We start from the raw sequence: 26245 nt of genomic DNA on the forward strand, positions 1-26245 counted from the left end.
TGGTAGAATAAATTGATTGTAAGTCTTATCCTTATTTCTTTTTACCTATGTTAAATTAAATGTTTGTTCAAAAAAAAATTAATTTTTGTAAGAAAAGTTACATTTTTTACATGGATGGTTTACTTTGCTAAACATTTAATTCATAGTCAAATTTAATTTTTTTAATTAAAAACTTAGTAGGGGAGATTGGGGAAGGTTGAGCCAGTAGGAGGTTTGAGCCATAAATGTTACATCCATAACGAATACTTAAATAAATTTATTTTTCCGTTTAGTGGATGCTTACTAATTGCTTCTTTGTCGTTATCTAAGTCCCATGTCAAATCGAAGTCTGTTAGGAAAGTTAGAGTGAAAAGTTGTTTTTGAGGCTAGACAATGTAAGTTTTAAATCAAAATGTATTAAAAGGATTCTTTATTTACATTATTATGTGTAGAAACATGTATACGAATTATGCGAATATGATACTTAATCAACATACTTTCATGTATTCAATTATTTGTTAGGTTATGTGTTAAATGAAAAATCGTAATTTATTGTGGCTACTGGTACGAGAGGAGGGATAAACATATTTTATGTGGGAGGCTTGAGACATGGCTCAAACCTCCCATCATGTTAAAAAAACCGTTTTCCAGTATGTTTTCTTTCTTTTCAATATTGAAAAATGTGGGCTCACAATCGTTTGCTTTTTCTGCTAAAATGTTCACTACGGCATATACAATATTAATTTTTTACAGAAGCCTTTTAAATGGAAATCGAAAGGCCGACTGCCTATTGATCCTGAAATTTTGGAAACTGCAGTACAGGAAATGTATAGCACTAATGGTAAAATCCGCACAGTCGCTAAAAAATATAATATTAATAGAACGACTCTATCTAGATATGTAAATAAATTTAAATCAAACTAAAACGTGTCGTTTGTAGCAAACTTTAATGCTTCGCAAACTTTTACTAATCAAGAATATTTGCTAGTTCAATACCTATTCAAATGTGCTGACTTAACATTATGGACTTCTCCAATCGCAGTAAGAAAGTTTGCTTACATATTTGCAACTGAAAATAATAAAAAAATTTCAGCAGCTTGGGAGAAAAATAGAGCTTCTACACGTGACTGGCTAAGAGGTTTTATGTCCCGACATAATAACTTATCACTTAGAACACCAAAAGCCACGAGTGTAGGACGTGCCACTGCATTTAATAAATTATTATTTATATAAAAATAATTTTTGAGAACGATTTCCGAAGTGGAAATTAAAACGTCAATAAAATGAATTTAACCTTTAATTGTGGCTTATTCCCATTTAAATAGTAATTACCATAGTTAATCAATATGTAAACAACTTTATGCAATTACTAAAGCAAGGCAGAAAATCAGGTCGCTGAAAAAAAGTGGCTCAACCCTCCCCAGTGTCCCCTAATCGTATGAGAAATAAAATACGGTGTTTTAATTGCCTATTCTTTTAATTGATAAAATTCTTATTTGAGTTGTCAAAAACCGTACTCAGGGTGAAATTTTTGCTATGTAAAAACCAACTAATTTTTTAAAGCCGGATTTGGTTTTTTCCAGTTTGAAAAAATCAGTTGTTTAGGTGGTAGTAGTGTAACGTTTGACCAAAATATGAGGCACATCAAACTGACCGTTCAAAAGTTATGACGAATAACGAAATTTCAGTCAAAATTCACAACTCACGCTGTATATTCTTAAACAATGGGAGCAAAGACTTTTTAATGCTCAATTGTTATTCTCCATATGGGCCTTCTTAGGAGGTAAGAGTACCTATGTACAGTTCTTCATGACTCACCCTGTATATGTCATAGATCTACGGCTATAATGCAGTTTAAAATATTTTGGTTTCGCCATATTTTCAAGAAAAACTTTAGCTAATATTTAAAAATCTATTTATTTAGAATAATGTTTCACATTAATTTCATAAATATTTAAATTCAATTATTTTAATGATGTAAGCTTTCACGTAGATCTCCTCAAATTTCCCCAATATATTTTTTGGAAAATCCACATGCTTAAGTTAAACTTATAACTGTTTATAAGTGAATACTTAGTACTTAAAAGTAGAAGTAAAAAAATATGTATTTTAAATAAAATATATCAAAATATATACATTATAAATATATATCTGTGATATATTCCCACGTTATTTTTATACGCTAACCTTTCATAAAACGTCGGACCTCAATAATCTTCTGAGTGAAACGTGTCTTGAACCTTTTATGGGTTCATAACTTCGTATTTTGTTACTTTGGGGTTAGAAAGTATAAAACTTTATATCTTGTATGTCGACCCTTTTTTTACTTTTACTGTTATACAACGGCAGGTTCTAATATAACTCAATCAAACACAGTTTGACTAAGCTTCTCTAAAAATTTATATATATATATATATATATATATATATATATATATATATATATATATATGTATATATATATATGTATATATATATTTATATATATATATATGTATATATATATAGATATATATATATATATATATATATATATATATATATATATAGAGAGAGAGAGAGAGAGAGAGATGGAATAGGATAATGCGAGTGAATAGGATAGGATAGAATAGGATAATGCCAGTCTCACACCTTTAGACGTTAGCTTCGAGCTAAATCACCTCGGTCATAATTATTATGTGTAACGTCGTATGTGTGACGTATTTCCATTTTTAAAAGTCTGATGGATCAGAGTTCAAGACACGATGTTCTCATCCAGGCGCTCAGGGTTCGAATCCAACATGAAGGTTTTACTTTTTTAAAAATTAAAATTTGAAACATTTATTTCAGTCTTTATTAGAAGTGTTTATAGTAAAACATGAAAATCTTATTGAAAAAACAATGTACATTCGAAAAAAAAACAAAAATTCTTCAAACATAAAAGTAAGTTCTAAAAAATGTTTAAATAGGTAGGAATTCTATAAAAATATTCTAAATAAACGTATTTTATTCTAATGAAATGTATTTACAAAAAATGTTCGAATAAGCCTCCATTAGCAGCAGAACAATAACCCAATCTATTATAAAAGTTTCGTCTAACATTAGTTAATGTTTCTGGACTAATACCTTTCATTGAATCAAAGATCTTTTCTCTTAATTCTTGGAGAGAATTAGGCCTATCGTCTTCAATTCTATATAGTTTGGACTTGATATATCCCCACATAAAAAAATCACAAGGTGCAAGATCAGGTGATCTTGCAGGCCAAAAAATATCTTCGTGACCACTAATCAATCGATTAGGAAAAGTCGCACTGAGATATTCACTGACGATGCGAGAATTATGTGCAGGACAACCATCGTGTTGAAACCATATGGACTCGAAAGGTATTGGTAAATTACGAAGGGCTGGGACAATTTGATTTTGAAGAAGTTCCAAGTATTTCCGCCCAGTCAACATACCTTCTATAAAAAATGGACCAATGACATGATTCCCTATTATGCCTCCCCAAACATTTACTTTTCGAGGACGCTGGATACGAGCGACATAAATCTGACGAGGATTTTCTCGAGACCAATACCGAGCATTCATTGAATTGTGACGGTCATGCAATGAAAACGTACATTCATCGGTGAACAAAACGTTCTCTAAAAAATGTTCATCTTGATGTGACATTTCCATTGAAGTTTGACAAAATTCTAAACGTCTATATTAATCCCCAGGGAATTGTTCGTTGGATTTACTATACCGCCACTCTCCAGTAGGTATAGATGCGTGAATGCGTCTGATGGCTCTGTTCTGGGCTTGATGAATTCATTCATTTCCTTTTCTGTGGGTCCAATCTCTGATGTTTCGTAGCCAAGATTTTTTCTGTCGTCCTATGCCCCTTTTACCTTCAATCTTACCTTCTAATATTACCTGGAGCTGCTCAAATTCCCTATGGCGCATTATATGTCCTAGATATGACGTCTTTCTAATTTTGATAGTATTGACCAGATGAGGGCCTGTGTTCATTGCTCTCAGTACTTCTTCATTCGTAGTTCTGCTGGTCCAGCTTATTCTTAGCAGTCGGCGGTACATCCACATTTCAAATGAATTTAATTTGTTGACGTCATACTGTTTTAATGTCCAAGTCTCACAGCCATATAGTAATAGAGACCACACATAACACTTTAGTGTTCCCAATCTTATTGAGACTGATAGCTTGGGGTTACATAGCATTTTACACATATTCATGAAACCAGATCTTGATATTTCAAATTTGCCAAATAATCAATTGTTTTATACAGCACGTGGGTTCTAATCTTATTTTTGGGGTGTACGGATCTCTTCTGTATCTGCTTTGTCAAACTGTAATTTTCTTTTGCCACTTTGCCGTATTCCGTTTGTTGTGATAAGAGCTGCCTCTTTTGTTCAAATAAATTACATTTGTCACGAAGAGACTAGTAAAAATGTTGTAATGAGCTATACAAAGACGAACATATGTAAGTCCATATTTGCGCTTTGTAAATATTTACTCGCTAGGTCACAGTACTTCGAACCAAAAAGCAACATAAATACCAAATTCTAACGTAGTCATCTTTTTGTGTAAATTGTTTACTTGACAGCGAACTGGCATCTTCTCGTTGTCGTTAGAGGATAACTCTAAAAGTGCTTGCTTTATATCTTGATAGCATAAATTAAGAGCTTTTAATGTATCAAATCGTCGTGACCATCGAGTTACATTAACTCTTTTTGGAACAAATGTTGTATGGCCACAATTTTTCAATAGACCAGTGAGTCGTTTCCATCTGTAAGTTGAAGCTGAGGAAAAAAATATAAATTTCTTTAGCAACTTAAAAAAAGAAGTACTTTTCATAGTGCATTCTGCTGCATGTTGTACAATCAAATTTAGGAAATGGGCTGCACATGGTACGTATTTTGCCAAACTATTCCTAGATTTTATTCGGGCTTGGAGACCGCTATAAACGACAGATATGTTATTCGCATTGTCATACGATTGTCCCCTGCAGTCATCGATATTTATATTCAGGTTGGACAAAATTTTTACAATGCTGTCTTCCATATCTTTGGCTTTGTAGCCAGTGTTGTCTAAAAACTGTATAAACCTCTCGACAGCTGTTCCGGTGTCTGAGCAATACCTAATAATGAATGTCAGTTGATCTGTACCTACGTGTTATATCAGGCGTACTGTCAACACTGATTGAATAATATTTGCCACAATGAATTTGTTTTACAATTTCTTCTAATATGTGGTCCGAAATCACTTGCAAAAATTCAAAACAAATCGTTTTTGATAAATAAGATACTGAACCACAGCCTTCTGAAGCATATTTTTCAATATGTTCTTTTAAAAGAGGATCATATTCCGCCAACAACTCTAGTAATCCAAGGTAGTTGCCATGGCTTGTAGAACCAAATTTTTCGTCGGTTCCTCTAAAAAGTAGTCCCCTACTAGCTTTTTTAGAAGAATTTTATTACACTAACGACTCTTTGTAATATGTTTCGCCAATATGTGGTCTCATGTTCAGTCTGTTGTCGCATAGAATCATCGATCTTTCTCATACTCAATGAATTTCTTGAAATAAAATTTTTAAGATGTTCTAAATGAACGACTGACCTTTCATGACTGTCACATTTTTCTTTAGCCTTTTTCCAGTCGTCAAATCCAGTAAAAAAGGAACAAGTGCAATTTTCGCTTGAAAAGAGTCGACAATATAAGCAAAATAAAGAGCCCGTGCTTTTGGAATAAACTAACTAGTCACGCCGAATTTGTTCACCATTCTTTAAAACAAAATACAACAGCGATTTAGTGCAGTACCTGTTTTGTTTTCCTATTTTTCTTTTTGAAGTTTTAAAGTCTAAAGAATTAAGATCCTGTGTTTTGAATTCTTTCAGCATTTCATCTACACAATTTCTTAGCCAGAATTTTGGATCTTGTAAATCAATTCGATTAACACCAATTTCGACTAGAGTTTGGCGTTCAGGAGAACTCTTTTCAGGATGTTACTCGATATCACAAAGTGGGTATGAATTTGCTGTGGATGAATAAACCTACCTTCTAAAACATTTAAAACTTTTGCAATTAGATCGTCTTGAGAAGAAGTGCTCGTTGGTATACTATCTTGTCTGGATTTGGTAAAAAAAAAGCTGAATCTTGGGTTTTTTTTTAATACTGCATTTAATTTTTGTTGTTTTTCTAACTTCTGTCGTTTCCAAAATGCACCTCCTTCCTTTCCGCTCATTTTTTAGAAACGTCACGAAAATACTTCACTAATAAATAAGTAAAATTTGAGACTGGTCTCGAAAACTGCGCTAACACAACTGACGACATGACGTGTTGGGGCCGGACACGCTGCCGCCAGGCGTAGTGGCTCTGGCCGATTTCCCGGAAACATCAGACGTGGTTTTGTGCGACCTGCTACCGCAGGCACGGATCTTATCGGAGACGAGACGAAGTTTTATTACCATGTTATTTTAGAAAATCAATTCCATAATTTTGAAATATCCGCATATAGAATTAAAACTTGATAGGAGCGACGTACCACCTCTCAAAATTTACCGCCGTGGGCTAATAGTCCCATAGCCTCCCCCTCCCTTAATCTGGCACTGCCTACAATATTGATCTAATGTCATTTTTTGATAAAATAACCAGAAAAAAAGTTATAAGGCCCAAAAACAATTTTTTGGGCCTTTTTGTTTATAACTTTTTTATTTTCCATTTTAGGGTTAAAAGTAATAGTAATAAAGTTGTAGACAATTTAATTTCCTACAAATAACGTTAAACAAAATTTTCTGTAGTGTTGCTGGTTTACGAGATACAGTGTGAAAACCCTTTGCCCCCTTTTTCGAAGATGGCGGCCGGGAGACAAGGGTGGGACCCCACAATCTTGAACTTAAGCTTATACTAATCACCAGCACACATAAAAAAATTAAATTGCGTCCTCTCAAAAATGTAATCTCATTGTCACTTTTCAATGGACTAAAAGCTTATAAAAAAAAAACAGATAATTATTAACTAATTTTAAATTTTTAACTAAATTTTAGGTGATCCGTTCCAAATTTATTACATTGCCAAAACTATTTTTTTTTAATTTGCCAGTATGTTTGGTTAGTTCTACAACTAAAGATTTTTTTTCTTATAGGTGGTATATTGATCAACATTGAATGCAAGGCATGGGCAAAAAATATCATTCACGACCGCGTCGATAGAAGAGGGTCAGTCCACTTCGAACTTATGGTGGACTAAGAACATCAACATTATCAAGTAGGCCAAATATGGGCTCTGACAACTGCCATCAAGTAAAATCGCAAGGGCTCGCATTTTTAGAATTCAAATTTCCGTAAAATACAAATATGGTGACGGTCTAGATAGTTTAGTTACCAGATATTAGTTCACGACAACCTTAGAAATTTTATCTTTGCCATCACTGTTAGTTATATACAGTCGATTCGGAAACATATAGTCGTTCAAGACAAGAAGTTGTAGTTTGATCAAAAACTATAACTTCTCGTCCTTCATAACATACAGAGGTTATTTTTCTTACTTGCGGCTTTCAGTTCTGAAATATCAGCTTTTCTAAGCTTAAAAAGATCACACATTTTATAACTTTGGAAAACCTTGGTATTTCTCAGGACAGTATCTTAAATTTCCCGACTATATTTTTTTGGATCGCCAAATTGTATTTTAGGTCGCTTTTGGCCACCTATCACTGACTTCCATAGGTGTACCCAGGGTAAGCGTCAATGGGGGTCGAATACTTCACTTGATTGCAAATTTTTGTAAAGGTGACAGCCGTTTTTTGTGTCCGGATCATGTGTCGAATATATAATCAGGAAAGCATTCCCTTAAGTGGTTTTAAACACCGTGGATCCCAAATTTCTCAAACATTTAATGACCTTATTACAACATTTATATGTATTGATACTCACACAAAAAGAGCTAAAAACTCAAAGCTATTCATTACCAAGAAAATGCGCGCCTTTTTTGGATGCGAATAAAACATAGTATTTTAAGCGATGGATCGATAGATGCTTGAAAAGTGATATTACATGTAACGAATACCTGGGAGATTCGCTTTATGTTGCAAATCTATAGAGGTTGGGACGGAACACAATGGACGCATTGCAGTAAAACATATACAAGCAAAACATCAGAAGCACTGGTAACAAACAACTAAAAGTTAAATAGTTTACACACTCTTGAGCTTTAATTTTTTTTATTTATTTAACACTGTCTTGACTTACTGTAGTGAAACAGGTAATAATATCCCAAAATCTGGATCTTTCAGATGAGATTTATGTATTGGAAAATATCCAAACACATAATACAAAATAAGAAAACGCAGTCATTAACAATGCTGTATGATTATATATATATATATATATATATATATATATATATATATATATATATATATATATATATATATATGGAGTATGGAACAACAGAGAGAGATGGAAACGGTTGAGCGAGGGAAGGCAGTGAATACTGTAGAATCCCTAAATATATATATATATATATATATATATATATATATATATATATATATATATATATATATATATATATATATATATATATATATATATATATATATATATATATTTAATATCAAAAGAATTTTGGGATCCATTGTGTTATTCTTACTGTCGTTTGCCCTGATAACGGCAGTAGAGTATAAGGCTGTTTTACATTTAGCTCAATGTTATTATTTACAAATTGAAAATGTTATGCTCTCTGTTTATTTAACAACGTTATTTTCCTCGGCTAGTATTATTTTAAATTGCCGTTATGGAAATTTTATATAAAAGTGTTAAAAAGTGTATATATTTTCTAAAATAATCGATTTGTTAACTTATATGATTAAAAAATCCTTGAGGAAATGGGCGCTTGTTTAATCCGCATGCCATTTAGTGTAACAGTTTTTGACGCATCACAATAAACTATAAAAGAACATTGTAGTGGACTACTCAAGTCTGATGTCACACGGGAGAGGGACCTTATATGATCCTGTCGAAACAAACTTTTAATTCCGGGTACAGGTCTACAAGAGATTTTATTTTAAATTTATTCCTTAGTGTCTTAAAAATAAGGAGGCTAGTTAATTTAGGTAAACGCTTAAATATATCAATTCTGTATAACAATCGACAGTGTACTCTCATTTATAATATATTGAAAAATAAGATTAAAATTAAATATGTCTTACAGGCTTTTATAAATGATTATAAGTCTGCTTGGTAAGGTTCATAAATTCCAACCAGCTTGTGAGACTTCACAACTTTAGTTGGTCCATTGTTACTGATTGTATGAGGTATTCGAGTATGTTATATTACTTAAAGCTAAAGACATACGTCTTTGTGTTGTGATAGAGACGAATGTGTTATATTATTTCTGTAAATACAATTTCGTTGTAATTTTATAGCATAATGTATTCTTTTATAGTAAAAGTAAGCAGTATTCGTTTGTGCATTGAATATTAAGAAATTTAAGCGTAGATGTCCGCATGTACCAATATTTTCTATTAAAAGTGCTTTTAGTAAGTGTCGTGAAGTAAAACTTATAGAGATTTATTATATTGTAATCTCTCATTTACCCGACAATATGAATACAAAAGTGTTCTTGTGACGAGAAGACACTTGCCTGTTTTGTTAATTCAAATAAATAGACGAAATTTTAATTAACAATCTGTTTCTCTTGTTAATGCAAATATTTCTCTTAAACACATCATTTATACTGTACATTTTTATAGAAGGGGCAGTAGAAGCAGTTGCAGTAAAAAGTTTAGAGTTTCGTTCAATGATAGATATTATAATCCGTTTTCATCCAAATCTAAAATGAAGCCACTGTTGTCATGTAAAATTTGATTATATTAGGTGGTTAGGTCAAATAATAAGTATTGCTAACTTGGATTAATAGTCCCCAAAACACAGCAGTTAGTCGACGAATTATTTATACTGCTCTAAAAAATCCCTGTTATTTGTAACAGTGATTATCACAAACTATCGTATTTTTCACTGGTGAAAAGCCACAGATTATTCATGTTCCTTAAAGAGATAGCCACAAAATATTAGTGGATTTAGGCGATCGAAGACATACGATTACACCTTTTTAGTTTATTATTAAAGAAATAAGCAATGTCTCTAAATAAGTTTAATGTGTTTCTTCCGATATCTGTCTCAATTCCAATGATATTTTGATCTCATGAAAAAGCTCATCCAGACGATAGGCAACATTTAATATTACAAATGAAACATCTAGAGTTTATAGAATGAATACCAACTAAGTAAAAGTAGATCATCTGTAAGAAACTATTGGTTATTTAAATATTAGTATTCGTCACTCAAAATCACTCGAAAACTGACCTAGATATTCAAAACACTTAATAAAGAAACTGTGAATTATAAGAAGGGAACAAAATTCACGACTGCATGATAAAATAAAATTAACAACATTTAAAAAGCACGGGTAGGTACAGTTTTTTTACTTGAATAATCAATTAAATTTAATGAATATTTCGAGGATGAAATAATTTAAGCTTTAATAATAAATAAGTTTCCTTGAGTGTCTGTTTATGAAAATTATTTGGTCAATTTTTTATTTTTGTTTGAGGTGACTAATTTTTATTGGTTCTTTTTTCCTGTTCATCCCTTCCATTTTCTTTTTGATTCCTGTGGAATAAATTCTCGTTTTCTAGCGTCTTCTCGTGTTAATATCTCCTGTATCAAAGCTAAATAATATAAGAAAAATATAAAATCTGTTACACAACTGTCATTAGAGATTGAAATAAGGCTTAAGCTTTTTTAACTTTCCTACAATAGTATTGATAACAGATTTTGTTTAATATCTCTACACTTATGCCTGTCAACTGTAGAATCTGTTCCTATTGTCAGCATTAAGTTCACATAAGTTCGTCATAAGTTACACATTAACTGCCGATATCTATTTTTTGTTAAATAATTGCCAGAAAATTTCGTCTAATCTGTAACGCCATAAATGCAATGTAAAAATTAATCTTAGTATACTTGTGAGTGCAGAAGGTGTGCTATTGCCTTTTTAAATATATGGCATAGTTACATTATATTATCGTTAGATGTATTTCTATCCAGACTTCGTTCCAACACATTCCGACTACGATGAGAAGAATAAGACGCTTGTAATTGACATTTACATTTACAAATGTTATAAATCAATTCACAGCCAAAAAGAAGCGGGCAAAACTCGCTCCCTACTCTCTTTATGGCCATTTTACGATCCTTTGGTCATTGGGAAAGTTGATCAGGTGGTGTTATAGTTATAGTGAGTATATATTTAGTAATAAAATATATACTGTTTATCAAAACGGTAACTTTTCTTGACAATACAACACGCGTAAATCGTCATATTTTAATATTATCTCAGTCGTCGCTTACCTCTTCGCCCCCTTCTAATTAGACTGTAATCCAGGTCTTGGAACGGACTTTGGTTAAGAGTACGATCAACACTAGCATAATGCATTTGTGTTATAACTAAAAATAAAAAGAATCCTACACTTACGGACACCTACGATATGTGTTAAGCACTGTTAAAATGCTATAGTTCTATTATAAGGAACAAAAAAGATGAATATGCAAGAAATTAATAATATTGTTATAAATTACCAGAAGATAAGTGTTAACTGTACTTCATAGAGTCTAGATTATCCTAATAATACTTAGATAATAATCAGTTTTAAGATTTTCAAAATGAAAAATTCTACCGTTCGCAAGATGTAGTAGACTGATTATTTTCCGAAATGCATTTTGCATATCAAAAATAAATCGCCAATATGGCAAAATATTTTCGACGAAAGTTTGGTAATATTTCAGTTAATAAAACGCACAACGATTTGGAATGGTTACTTGTGGAAAATTCCATATCAAATTATTTTATTTATCGATACTGATCGAATTCGATAGCATTAATTAAGTACTTAATTAATTTTTCTTGTTATTGTTATAAAATAGAAATAAATAAATCACATAAAGGAAAAACCAAAATCAATTTCACACAGATTATGTTGACACTGACATTTGACTTATGATAAGTAACGATACTTACTTTCTAAAAAATTTAATGAAATCAAATACTTTAGTAACAATATTTTTATAAACCATACATTTTTAAACAAACTATGATGAGATGCAAAAATGAAATATTACCAATTCGTCCTCTTAGGTTTTAACAGAATTCAATCTAAAGTAATAACGTAACTATTTATTTAATTAGTATTACAACTTTAAATTTATGAAGCGATTAATAAAACAGTTATAACCTAAGAATAATTACAAGATCTCAATAAATGGCTATGAAGCCGAAAAAAAAGTAATAATTTTGATATGTTGTGCTACACATTGTTAATCTGCATTGTATATTACTTAAAATATTTTGTCTCCAAGAAATATTTCAGATTCAAGCCAATTAATTAAACTGAATATAATAAAAAGGATTTTATGAACTTCTGAAGATAAGGTAATATATTTGAACTGATTTTACCATGTTCTATTCATTTGATTTTTTTAATTCATTCAAAATATTTATTCTCTTTTATAAATGGTTCAAATATATGACAAAGTTTATCTTTAACAGAACATAAAGCTATAACATATAATAAAATAACTATAAGGTGAAAATCTATTTATGTTTCTGGAATATCTCATGTAAACAAGTATTTAATTTATGGTCTAAATGTTGGACACAACCTGCCAAAGTATGTTGTGGTCAATATGCATCTTTTAAAATAATTTCTTTGTGCTTAAATGTAATTTTTTAAAGAATATAAATAGCGGTTCTAACACTACACATTGTTATTATTTCCTTCACGTTCATATCCCTTATATCAGCGTTTCCTAAATGGTGGGGCGCGACCCGGTACCGGGCCACGAAAGCAAGATACCTCACCTCACCGTTTCACATCTTGCTTTTTAAGGCCGCTGACTGACGCCACTGCTTTTATTTTAACGTCCCACTAACACATCCAGAAAATAACAAATTTCCGTCCACAACAGACCGTCGAGTGATCTGCAGCCGGATACAAGTTCTAAAAGCGACAATAATAATAGACAGTCGAGTAATGTCCATCCAGAGGCAGGTACGAGCGGTAATTACAAACGGCCGCTCGATGCCCAGTCAACAACTGTCACAAAAAAATCGGTTGCCTGTAAAGTCGGTTTTACGGGCGAAGATTTTACGTGACAACGTCTTTTTCTCGGTAGAATATTTATTGATATGAATAGATATTATTAAATTACACAATAGGAACAAGGAATTGAATGAAAATAAGAATTGCACAAATTTTAACTATAGAAATATATTTTGTTTACTAAAACATTGTACATGTAAACTTAAACTTAACTAATTTCCAACGCGCCTAATTCTCTAGTGCTGCGCGCGCAGCGGACCGATCATGTTTGAGTGGGAGAGAGACGCAAGGCATTCGCCGGTCCGGCGGGCCTCTCTCTCGTTCGGTGACTCATCGTAACAGACGTGAGCGGGCGTTACACTTTTTCATGAGTGACTCCGAGCCACAACCTAATTTAAGACGTTCTCACGTCAAAAGAAGAAGGAGTCCTGGACCCGACAACATTCTGAAGATTAATTACAGTTCGGTTTTATAAAGGGTACTGACGACAAACCATTAGGTATTATTTGTTATGCTGCTCTTTCAAATGAGTCCATGAAACCTTCAAAATTGAAAGGACACTTGGAATTGAAGCACCAGGAATACAGTTGTAAGCCAATAGATTTTTTTATAAATAAAAAGAGAGAATTAATAGCTAAAACAAATAAAATGAGAGAATTAATAGATGAAATAATGCTACTGACAAAAAGAGGTGAGATAACGACGATCATGGGTGACTTTAACGCTAAGATTGGTCGTGGTGCTGAAGGAGACCACAAAGAAGCATATGGTCTAGGTACCAGAAATAGAGGAGATAGACTTGTACAATTCTACGTAGAAAACAATCTGTTAATAGCCAATACCTTCTTTAAACAACATTCTAGAAGGCTATACACATGGAAATCACCTGCAGACAGAAAAGACAGAATTGTTAGAAATAGAAATTGACTTAATTTTGCTCAATAACGCCTTTAAGAAGTACATACAATCTACGAAAACATACCCTGGAGCTGACATACATAGTAACCACAATCCAGTTATAATGGATTTTAGATTAAAAAGATTTCTTAAAGTCAAAAAGAAAACAGTGACACGAAAAATAGAAATCTCACAACTGAAGAACCCTGAACAGAAAAAAGAAATAAGTATCAAGCTTGAGAAAGAAATAAAAACGATCGAAAACTTGGTACAGAAAGACATTGAAGTAACATGGACTGCTCTAAAAACACAAATAACAAAGATACAAGAAGAAGACATCGGGTTTATAAAACACAACAAAAAACAAGAATGGATAACGCAAGAGATCATGGACCTCATGGACGTAAGACGAAAACATAAAACAAACCCAATAGAATACAAGCGAATCAACAAAATCATTAGAAAAAAATGCAGTGAGGCGAAAGAAAACTGGATGTCAACGAAATGCCTAGAAATCTAACAACTTCAGGAAAAATACACCTTTAATATTCATAAAAAAAGTAAAAGAAATGACAGGTAGACACAAAAAGGGATAAGCAAGAATATTAAAAAATGATAATAACGAAATAATTATGGGTACAAAAAACAAACTAGAGAGATGGAAAGAATACATATAAACTCTTTTTGACGACGATAGATGTGTCATACTCTAGGAGACATGTTGCCAAACTTAAAAAAAGTAGTTAGAATTAACAAAATACCAACATTTTCCTAATTCTAATCAAAACATATTAGTAGGAAAATAACTAGCACATGGTCAACAATTGTGCATTTACCCTATGTCAACTTCGATCTCTGTCAATGATAATGACGTGCAACGGTAAGTAAATTAGATGGACTGTACACTTCTATTGATGATCGTACCTCTGGTTGTTATGCCCATCGAGCAAAAAGGCAAAACCTCTGGTTGTCTTTTTGCTCGATGGTTATGCCCGATCTCTCTATGGCTCTTTCTAGCGCGATGTTAAACAATAGGCACGAGAGACTATCTCCCTGGCGTAATCCAGTATGTGTTTGAAAAGACCTTGACACTCTGTTTTGTATCTTGACTTTGCACTCAACTTTCGAAAGAGTTGCCTTTACCAATGTTATTAGATCCGACGGAATATCTATTTCTGCCATGGCATTATAAAGTGCGCTTCTGTCCACACTGTCATAAGCGCTTTTAAAATCTATGAAAAGGTGGTGGGTATCGATTCCATATTCGTATATCTTTTCTAAGGTTTGTCGGAGAAGGAAAATCTGATCAATTGTTGACCTTTCTTTTCGGAATCCACATTGGTATTTGCCTATTTTTTCCTCAGTATATACTAGTAAACGATCATAACGTATATAAGCCAGTACTTTCTAAGTCGTATTTAAAAGGGTAATGCCTCGATAGTTGTCACATATTAGTGGATCTCCTTTCTTGTAAACAGGCATTATAATACCTACATTCCAACTGTCTGCGAGTTTTCCTTCTCTCCAAATGGATGCAACAAGTTTTATTATGTATTTTTTTAGAGCGTTTGCTCCATACTTGAACAGCTCAGGGAATATACCATCTTCTCCAGGGGATTTGTTATTTTTTAACATTTTTATTGCCTTGACAACTTCTTCTTCTGTTGGTATATTATTTTTCTGCCTCTCATCGTCTACGTCTCCACTGTGGTCATTTATGTCAGTCACTTCTCGGTTGCCTATATTTAAATTAATCAATCTACATAAAATTACTTAAAATTAAAATAAAATTTTAAAATATAAATATCCGTAAATTTTTTTAAATGTTCAGTTAATGTAATTTTATAGACTATTATAGGATAGGCAATCTACATTGTGACTCTGTAATCAATATTGCCTAACTTAGACATATTGATTTAAACAATGTGAGCCAATTTATATCAAATATAATTTACGTTATTACGTTAATTGTACCTAATATAAAACTTTTTTTATTTTATTCAAAATTTTCACAACAAGGAATATATTTATATAATAATTTTTAACAAAAATAACACAGAAATTTACCTACGTTAGCTGTCAGTTTCCGCCAATAGCGTTTCTACTTATTGTATGTATCTCTCTCTTTCCTTTTTTAAATATCCAAGAGCACGACCAATAGAATAATATCATTTCCGTTACTGTTCGAACTGTACATAGTCTTTTCTCGAACGTTGTTTGCTTGCGGTTAATTTCTGACAGATCATCTTGTACCTTTGTTTTGGTAGGAATAAATAATAACGAACGTTATAATAATACGAAACCATGGCAAATTTTAAGATATTATTAGTGTTATCTATCCTATTTTATCTAGAAGTAACAGGTAAGAAACACAATTAATTTTTTTATCACTCATAATGTTACGCCACTACGTTGCTAGCAATGTCCTAGATCAATTTTTTTCTTCATTGTTTTTACCCGTCTTGTAGTTGACTACGTAATGTAAACCAATTAAGTTATTTTTCTAAAATATCTAATGTGCAGTATCTTTATTGGGAACATTATTTGAAAAAAATTGCATAAAAATTAATATCTAATTTTTACCAGTCATATTCCATTATAAATTATCAGAAAAGACCACATTAAAACCACATCTGGTTTTGTTCAAATTGTTGATTGTATGTATTGTTATATTATTATCAAATCATATTATCATCATAATAACCTGCCAAATAAATAGCTCTGCTCTAAATAATTAGATTTGATATTTTGAATTATTTTAGATATTTTCATGCTTTCAAAAAAATGTGGTTTTGTTAATGATTTCGTAAATAGATACATTATTGAGTGCACCTTCTTCATGTTTTTTTCCTTCAGCTCTATGCTTTATAATTTGTTAATTTCTTCATTTTATTCTTATTTTCATGTCTTAATAGCACTTTGTGCTAGGCCATTAAAAACTTCTAAACTAAAACTTCTTCTAAAGCTTGCCAATTATAAACATTCTATTCATAGTATTATATTTTGGGTGTAATGTGCTTAATTTCTTAGTATTTGGTACATTTCTGTCCAAGATGATTTCTAATCAAGATTTTGTTTGCTTTCAAACAAAATCATTGTTAATATGACCAAAAAGGCATAATAATAATGTTACATAAGGGTGTTATTTAATTATATGCAAACCTCCTATTCTAAAAGCATAATGGTAATGTGCGAATAATGAGAAATAAAGCAATATTGCAAAAATATAGAGCAGAACACAATAATGTTTTTGAAGATAATTACTAGAAGCTTAACATATTTAATTTGTTAACATACTTTTACAAAAAACTTTTTAAGAAATACACTTGCCACCATTTTGATTTTTATCTACCATTCTTTCTTTTCACGTCACCATGTGTCTTCTCTTTAATGTAATTAATTATTCTGTATATCAGTTTATCAATACTGCATTCTATTTTTTACAGCTTGGGCCAAGCACAGATTTCCATCCATTTCAACCTAGTTTATCTCTTCATTTAGTTACATCAGGTTTCAGTAATAGACTATGTCATTTATTTGCTTGGGTCAGATGTCTTACCCATTATAGGCATCTAATTTTTATTGCAATAACTACAGCTTTGGGTTCAGCTACTTATTTGTATTTATTGTATAGCTCAAAATTATATTGTCAATGCCAAGTTTCATTATCATGAGTGTTTTTTTTTTCAAATATAAATAGCCTGTTTTCATCTGCATTAGAAAGCTCTTATGTTTCAGATCCATACATACTGGGAGTATTAAGGTTCTGTATACCATAATCTTTGTTTTATTGGTAGACAATGACTTTTAAGGTGTTTAAGTCCATAATAACTTCTGTTTGCCTATTCTGTCAGTCTATTGATACAAATTCATACACGGAAGGTTTGACGAATTGTGCTTCTTTCGCCATTTATTTATATATTTGGCGTTGTAGCACCGTAATCCATAAAAGTTGTAGCAAAGCTCTTTTGCTGCAATCTGTTATATTACAGTTACTCTTCATTTACCACACTCAAGGTCATTCCATTGACTTCTTACCAATTCTGTAGAGCAACAATGTCCTTATATAAACTAATTTAATCAACAACATTGTTCATGCATTTAACTTAAGGTCATCTGGCAAGAGTAGAAATTTACAAAATACAACATCTGAACCAATGTCATTTATAAAGAAATGAACCAGAGGTCCAAAGTGGAATCTCTGAGGAACACCAGAATATGCTGAAATTGGATTAGATAAATCATTCTTAATTTTAACTACTTAGCTGTCTTCCTTGTCTAAAATAACTTGATAACCACAAAGTAAGTCATAAAGGAAAATTCCTTCTCTTTAATTTACTGATAATAGCATAATTTTACCAGCTGTAAAACAGTTCGGCTCACCAATGATAATATTTGTACAGTGTCATGAAAGGAATTTTGTTACAAGTGATTCAAATAGTTTGAAAATCACACTTTGCTTGCTGATGAAAAATGGGTTTTTACATTTGACTTCTCACCAGATTTATGTATTGAGATGACAAAACTGTTTTTCCATATATTAGGGAAACCTCCACTGACTAGTGATTGGTTAAAAAGCATGGTTTTACTTAAGCAGTAAATGTAAATGGCAGTACTGTGTGTACCGCCAGCTGCCATCTGAAACATTAGTATTATACCAGTGGATCTAGTGGCACTTGGAGATAAACCAGAAAGGATCGCTGGCTGTCATTTATCGTTTCTGGTAATATATGTTAGTAATTTGTTAGCAGCCAACCTGTTAAAGTATAAACAAACCTAATGAGAATATGGAATGGAATTACAGCGTTTGAGAGTGCAGTGAACATCTTGGAATTACAGGTTGTTTATGTGGTAAGGTACAAGTCATTTGCATAGGCCAATATCTGGGTAGGTTTATTAAATGTTATACCTCAGTTGTTCAATTCTACATCATTTATAATTTTCTCTAGCGCAATTACTGAGGCAATGATTCCAAAAGTCTAGTAACATGTTGCTTAAAATGGGTACAGAGTGGGCAAATTTGAATATTTTTTTATAGTCTTTAAAGCAGGGTTGGCAAAAACCAAGGTTTTTTTAAAAAAACCAAAAAAGCAGGTTTATTTGGTTTAAACCAGGTTTATTTGATACAAAGTATTATAAGTCTAAATACTTGACTAAATGAATGAAATATTTATAAAATACTAGTCATAAACAATGAAAACAAGGATTAAGACAATTTTTATTTACATAAAAAAAAATTAATATAACAAAAAAAAACATCCAACGTAAAAACATTCAAAATAATTAAGATTGAAAACACAAAAATATAATTTATGTTCATTTTATGCAGATGTATTAAACACTTTAAATAAAAAAACCAATTTGGAGGAATTTTTTCTGTACCCAACCTGTTTCTAAGTTTCGACTACACTAGCCCAAAGGTAGAAAAAAATCTTTCAACGCCAGCTGAAGACGCTTGGGCTGTGTGAAGTTGTTCAATATCAACTTACTGTTAGTGTCAATATTTTGTGACTTTTCCACCACACAATCGGTGTCACTTTTGAAGTGACACTGTTTTCAAAAAAATGTTTTTGAAAAGGTACACTTTTTGCCTGAAACTTTACAATTATTGGTAAAACGTCAATTTCGGGATACTTTTCTTTTGTGAAGTCCAGTGCTTTTGAGGTCTCTTCCTATGTTAAATCTAAGTTAGGAGATTTGTCCCTTGGGTCAAGCAGATATGACAAAAAATGTGCTTCTGTCATTGCCATTTCATACCGACTTTCGAATTTTCTTATACACTGCTCATTGCCAATATTTTTGAACTTGTTTTCAAGCTCCTTCCATACACATACAGAATAACTAATTGTACATGTATTACTTTGTACTGTATCAAGTGCTACAGAAATGGTTTTCCACACTTCTTTTAATTCCTACATTCTCTACTTTAGCCTGTATATCATTGTCTATTTTCTTCACAAATTTTAAGCAATGTTGGCCAAGCTTTAATATAAGATTCCAGACAATCGCACATTGTATTCCATTGAACTTCAATGGGTACAACAAATTTTAAATTTCCAGATTTGCGGTAACATTCATTTGCAAAATGATTATTACGAAAGTATTTAACAATACTAAACATGTTTAGTAATATTGGTATTGGATGATTAGCAGTCGTTAGCCAGAAGGTTTAAAATATGCGCAGAACAGCTGTATGTCATAATATCAAGATCTAGCTGCTTCTCTAGTAGGAAACATGTTTTCTTTACGTTAGCACCATTATCTGTAACTACTGAGGGAACTTTGCATTTCAATTCGCCCTCACACTTCTTAATGCTATCATATGTAATTGAATTAAGGTAATCTGCAGTCTGAGCATGGCTTGACGTATCAAAACTTTCCCGTAAATAAACTTCACCAGACTTTGTGCTAACAGTAACACGCACTATGGGATTGTTATGGACATTCAACCTACATTATTCAGTACGTTATACATTTGTAGCAAATGTATAACGTGCTATTTGCCGTTCTAGAGCCTCCTTTTGGTTTTTACTTGTTTTGATAAGAAAGGATTCCACAGAACTTTCAGTTTTGCATCTCTTTCAATTTTGAGCTACTAGTTGAGATGATTGGGGATTAGAAGAAGCACTTGGTCTGGACATAATTGCATCTTTGTCTTCACTGCCTGCACTATCGTTTCGCTCCGTTGAAGCAAAGGATGCAGAAGAGGAGAAAGTAGAAGCCCCATCAGAAGTCACAGTTTCTTGAGTATCTAAAAGCAAGAAATATTTTTTTTACGAAACGAAAGTTTTTAATAGGGCCAAAAGAAACAAAAAATAAGGCATGAAAAGCTTCTAGTTCCTTATACTTTTATAAAAACTTATTTAATATATGTATTCGCAAATACAAAATATTCAAAAATGGGGAGGAACAATAGAAACAATTAATATTCAACTATAAATTTATAAATATGGTATTAAAAAACAAAATCTGGGTTTTATTTCTTCTTGTCATGCTTCTGCCATCTTAAATTTTAAAAATGCAGGAATATCAAAATGTCTTGTTGTGATCACATCACAAGTCAAATTTTAAATAACTCTGACATTGTTCAAAATATGTACCAAGTGCAGAAATAGGCCGATATAAGAGCTAGATCATACAACGGTTTGTGTATAAAAATGTAAAAAATTGTAAAAAAATGTTAATTATTAATTTGCCATGTTAATTTAATAATGTTCATTTAAATAGTATAGGAAGAAAGTATGAAAATACAGTGCAATTTAAGCATTTTTTCTTACCTTCATGTCATCATTATTATCATTATTTCCAGAAGAACATTTGATTAAGTGATTCTTCATTCTTGATACCTGACCCTCTAAATTTATCCCACATTTTTTACATTTTGCTCTTTCACCTTTTCTGCTGCTAAGTTTAATACTTTCAAAGGAATTCCATACTAAGTCACATCTTCGTCCACTTAAACCTGACATTTTCTCTTTTTTCCAATTTAATAATCACTACACTAGCGTTTAGAAAAATAGTAAAATAACTAAAATAAGTACTAAGTGCCAAATCAAACCTATAAACTATTAGCTGCACCATCACTCACAGTGAACGATACTATGGGGGAACCACCTTGTTGAATAATAATAAAACACAATAGAGATATTCACAAGGATCTCCATCAGGACTGGTCTTGAATTATTATATTTTTGTTGAGATAACAAAATAAAGAAAAATTTAAATACATATTACTAGTGTATAAATTACAGTTGTTTTAATTATTAGAATAATTTAAAATATATTCATTTAAAAATTTAATCATCAAATTTGTATTTGTAGTTTATTGAGCTGTAGTTTTCATTATTAGGATAATATCAACAACATAGAGAAAAAAAATTAATAAAAAAAACGTGGTTTAAACCATGACGGTTTAAACCCGCCAACCCTGCTTTAAAGTAACTAAATTAAACACCAGGTACTATCAAGAATATTATCAAAAATTCCAGATATAGGTAGTTTTTTTTATTTCAATTTCCAATTTTTTAAAATAATAATCCAATATGCGGGGTGGACTACTTTTTTGTGTTGACTTTATCACTAATTTTTGTAATGCACTCCATTTTTGCGGATTTCCAAATTTACAGAGTTAACATTATACAGTGTGATCTGCCCTGACAAATGACTAAAAACAAAAATTATTAATTTTTTTTATTTAAATTAACACAACCGCAAGGAATGTGTATTACTAGAATCTGATCACAACATCTAACTTCCATTACTACAGGGATATATAAACTTAGAACTCATCCAGTAGTGTTGTACCAGTAGTGTACCCTTCTTGTATGGTTTGTGTTATCGAGAAACTGAATTTCCTCATGTTCACGTGTTGGTGAAGTCTCTGCTCGTGACTTTTGGCATATTTGATTATAGTTTGAATGAAACTTGGGTTCGAAATATATTTGCTATATGAGTTGAATAGGGGCATATGTCAAAAAAGGAGCCCAAAAAGGTTTTCTACTTTGTATTCCTAATGAACACGAGTGTACACTGTTTTAAAACTTTAACTATTTAAAAAATCCACTAGGAAACTAAGTTCCTGTAGCTGGCTGTATACCATGTATTACAAAAAAATTTTTATTTCAAAATTTTTAGTAAAAGGTATAAATAAAATACCCAAACGGGCTATATCACAAATACAGAACGTTTTCGGAATGTAAATTCCATCATCAGTGTAACACAGTGCACATGCTATGAGCCACTAAAAAGGGTTTTTACCCATATATTTTAGTGGCTCATAGCATGTGCACTTTGTTACACTGATGATGGAATTTACATTCCGAAAACGTTCTGTATTTGTGGTATAGCCCGTTTGGGTATTTTATTTATACCTTTTACTAAACATTTTGAAATAAAATTTTTTTTATTTAAAAATATAAATATTAATACAATTGTAAACACTAATATATTCAATTTGTAATATTTATTTAATAAGAAATAAAGTCGAGTCAAAATGGTATTTTTAATTTTAAAATTCATACTTTTGAATACCATATTTTATATCAAGCAATACATAAATTATGAACAGTTTTAAATGTGATTTAAATTTGACTAACATTTTAAATTGTATTGTTGCTATAAAAGACTGTAAAACGAGTTAAATCTAATAATTTCTAATTTATATAATTGGAAATAATTATATATTATTTACTTAATTTTTCAGAGGGCGTTAACGGCATAGGACCAGAACCACCTCATGTTACATTACACCAACCTATTTCTCCAACAGAAAATTCTAGTTCAATTTCAAATAAAACCACCTCCACAACAACTACCACTACTACTCCTTCTAAACCTGATACAACTACCAGTTCTACTCTTAAACCGAATACAACTACCAGTTCTACAACTACTACCACTACTCCAAAATCTACTACAACTACTGTTACTACTCCTAAGACAACTACAACTACTACTTCCACTCCAAAGCCTACTACAACTCCTACAGCAAAAACTACTACCCCTATTACACCTACACCAAAACCAGTTCCCGAACCATCAATAGGCAAATGGTCCCTCAACTATACCAACTCAACTGACAGTTGTTTGTTGATGGACGCAGCCTTGCAGATTGAAATCCCCAACGGTAATCTTACCTCCCTGAAAATCAATATTCCTTTTAATGCAACGGCTATGGGCAATTGTGGCAAAGATTTAGATGTTCTGATACTAGTTTGGGAGGAAAACATCATCAACATGAATTTTGTCCAAAACGCTACTGACAAAAAGTTTGCATTGGGATCAATTGCGGGTTCGGTAAATGTTACCCTCTCTAATGGTAAGTGTTATTGCCTTTTATATGGTTCACGTTAACATTTTTTTAAATTTCTTGTTTGTAATAGAATATATTTAAATTCGATAAACTGCATCAACCAATAAAAGCTGCACCCAGACATTATTATAATGTGTAGATATTCATTACAGTAATGTAGTTATATATCATAGATACAGTAGAACTTCGATTATCCATGTGCAGGTTATCCGGGCTGCGGATTATTCGTGCTGTTTCCGTGTTTTTTTTTCCATTTTTGAGATTTTATCGAAATTTCGTCACCGTAAATCACTCGACGGAAATTCTCTATACGTCGTGAGGGAGACACATGATGTAATATCTATAGCGCTATAGTCTGGTCAATATTAAATGAAATTAAATCACGCGCCGCAAGTGGTGAAATGTAGCCGAAATCATGTGCCAATCATGAATTCTAGGAAATTTTGAATTCGATCATTGGCTAAAAAAATTCCTTTATAAAAGGTATATTAATATAAAAACCCTATCGGGCTACATCACAGAATAACTAATCCATGATCAGTGTTATCCTAAAATAAGTATTACCACTTTAATTAAAGCAAACGTGAAAGTTAAAATTTTGACCAAAGCTATAACAAAAATGTGGTTTAATACTTACTGGCTTTACATGTTTGAGCCACTAAAAACGTGGGTAAAAACCCTTCAAATGTAAACAATCTTATGTTAAAAGACTAGGATGTTTAAGTTATAAACATAGTTACATTGTCACGTAGGACTCCACTGGGGTTGCTGGTCCTTAGACGAAGTGTTTGTGAGGACTTGGACCCTGCAACTATCCTTATGGAAAACCAGCCCAGGTCAAATTAAACAAAAGTTCTTTTGTTCTTTTAAAAGCGCTTTAATAGTTTTCTGAAGATAAGCAGAACTACAGCTATGTTGGTATTGGATAAGTGTGCAGCGTTAGTGAAAACGCGATAATTCTTATGCCGCTCTAGCAGCACATTTTCTATGACTATTCTTCAGTTTATGGAAAACTTTTCGGCAGTTTTCTAAAGATTAAAATACGATGCATCCATTTTTGATAACTGATTCATATTCATCGTGCAAATACGCATCAAGAAAATGTGCCTGTTCTTTCAAAAATAAATATTTTCATTCACTTGACTGAATAAGCGCGCTTGACGTACACTGACCACCTGAATCCAATAACTTCAGAAAGCTGTAGCGAATAATAGTTTTTTTCAGACCTAGGTTCCATTGACTTTTTTAATCCAGGCACTGAGAACTTTCATTGACCGAACTCATTTAATTTGACCGAGGCCAGTGGTATTTTTTTTATTGTGAATAATAAAATTTCAGGGCACATCTTAATTATTTATAATGGTTGCATTTTAGTCTGGTTATTCAATGTTGATCACAGACCGGCTTTTAACAGATCTTGCTTTAACTGTTTCTCATCTTTCACTGTTTATGATTTTCTTGGCGACATATGTAGCAACTTCCAACCACGATGATGTGTTCAGATTCGTTACGTTGTGGCACTTTTTGAACTTCTGGTATACTAGGTAGCACTAGTTGATGTCCAAGATAAGCTTCTATAGCCGTTTTGCGAGTAGTTTGAGAAACATTCGACACGCTTTGATATATATATATATATATATATATATATATATATATATATATATATATATATATATATATATTGCAAGCTTTGAGGGAATGTATTGAATAAATTTTTATATTCTCTTAATAGATGTTCATCTACAGTTATACGCTCTGAGAGATTGTACCCTTTTTCAAATTACTGTTGCGCATGATCCAGATGTCACAGTTTGGAGCAGCTTTATCTGTTGCTTGTCATTCAGAACATGTTCGATAGTCATCAAAATGAATAATCCTCAACAGTAATTGGAAATGACCTTGCGACATAACAGCAAGAACAAGTAGCAGACCATTTAATTTACACAAATTAGTTACATGTTCCCTATTTGATTTATGTAACTCAACTTGGATAAGAATTTTTAAAAAAGCGTCCGGTTCTCATTCGGTAATGGACTTCGGTAATTTTTTCCTGTAGGTTATTGTCAGCATTCCGAAATTTTGGTATCTGGTCAGTATTGCAGTGTTCTGGTATTTGTCGACCTTTACTGTTGCTTTCTCTTAGCATATTAACGCACATTTTAAGTGTAATTCAAGAGGTCAGTTCAAAAAGTGGTTATCAAATGAGTTATAGATGTTTAAAAGTTTAACTTGACTACTTTTTGTGAAAAAAAAACATAAAAATTAAAAACCGGAATTACGCCAAAAATATATTTCTGAAAATTTTAAGTACGCATCAAATTTTACTCATACATATCAGCACCACTTTCCATGGGTATCTTGCTTTCTGTTCCCAGCTTCTTGACGGTTAACGGTAGTCAAATTTTTGACATCAGAAAAAGGG

The 26245-nt window shown here is 31.8% G+C and overlaps 2 protein-coding genes across 3 annotated transcripts in view; both read left to right on the plus strand.

The window, feature by feature from the left end:
* Positions 1-12773, plus strand: part of LOC140441784 (sodium/potassium-transporting ATPase subunit beta-2-like) — a 76622-nt gene extending 63849 nt beyond the window's left edge. The window contains exon 7 of the mRNA XM_072532700.1: positions 7101-12773. Within this exon, the coding sequence (XP_072388801.1) occupies positions 7101-7204 (104 nt within the window). The 3' untranslated portion in view covers positions 7205-12773. The remainder of the gene's footprint in view (positions 1-7100) is intronic.
* Positions 12774-16186: 3413 nt separating this feature from the next.
* The window catches only part of LOC140441785 (lysosome-associated membrane glycoprotein 1-like), a 79652-nt gene continuing 69593 nt past the window's right edge, over positions 16187-26245 (plus strand). Inside the window, exons 1-2 of one of the 2 annotated variants that reach the window (XM_072532701.1) lie at positions 16187-16374; positions 23215-23829. In XM_072532701.1, coding sequence (XP_072388802.1) covers positions 16317-16374; positions 23215-23829 — 673 coding nt within the window. In that variant the 5' untranslated portion in view covers positions 16187-16316. The remainder of the gene's footprint in view (positions 16375-23214; positions 23830-26245) is intronic. The other variant, XM_072532702.1, reaches the window with a different exon arrangement.

Source organism: Diabrotica undecimpunctata, chromosome 5, assembly GCF_040954645.1.
Source record: "Diabrotica undecimpunctata isolate CICGRU chromosome 5, icDiaUnde3, whole genome shotgun sequence".
Classification (NCBI taxonomy): domain Eukaryota; kingdom Metazoa; phylum Arthropoda; class Insecta; order Coleoptera; family Chrysomelidae; genus Diabrotica; species Diabrotica undecimpunctata.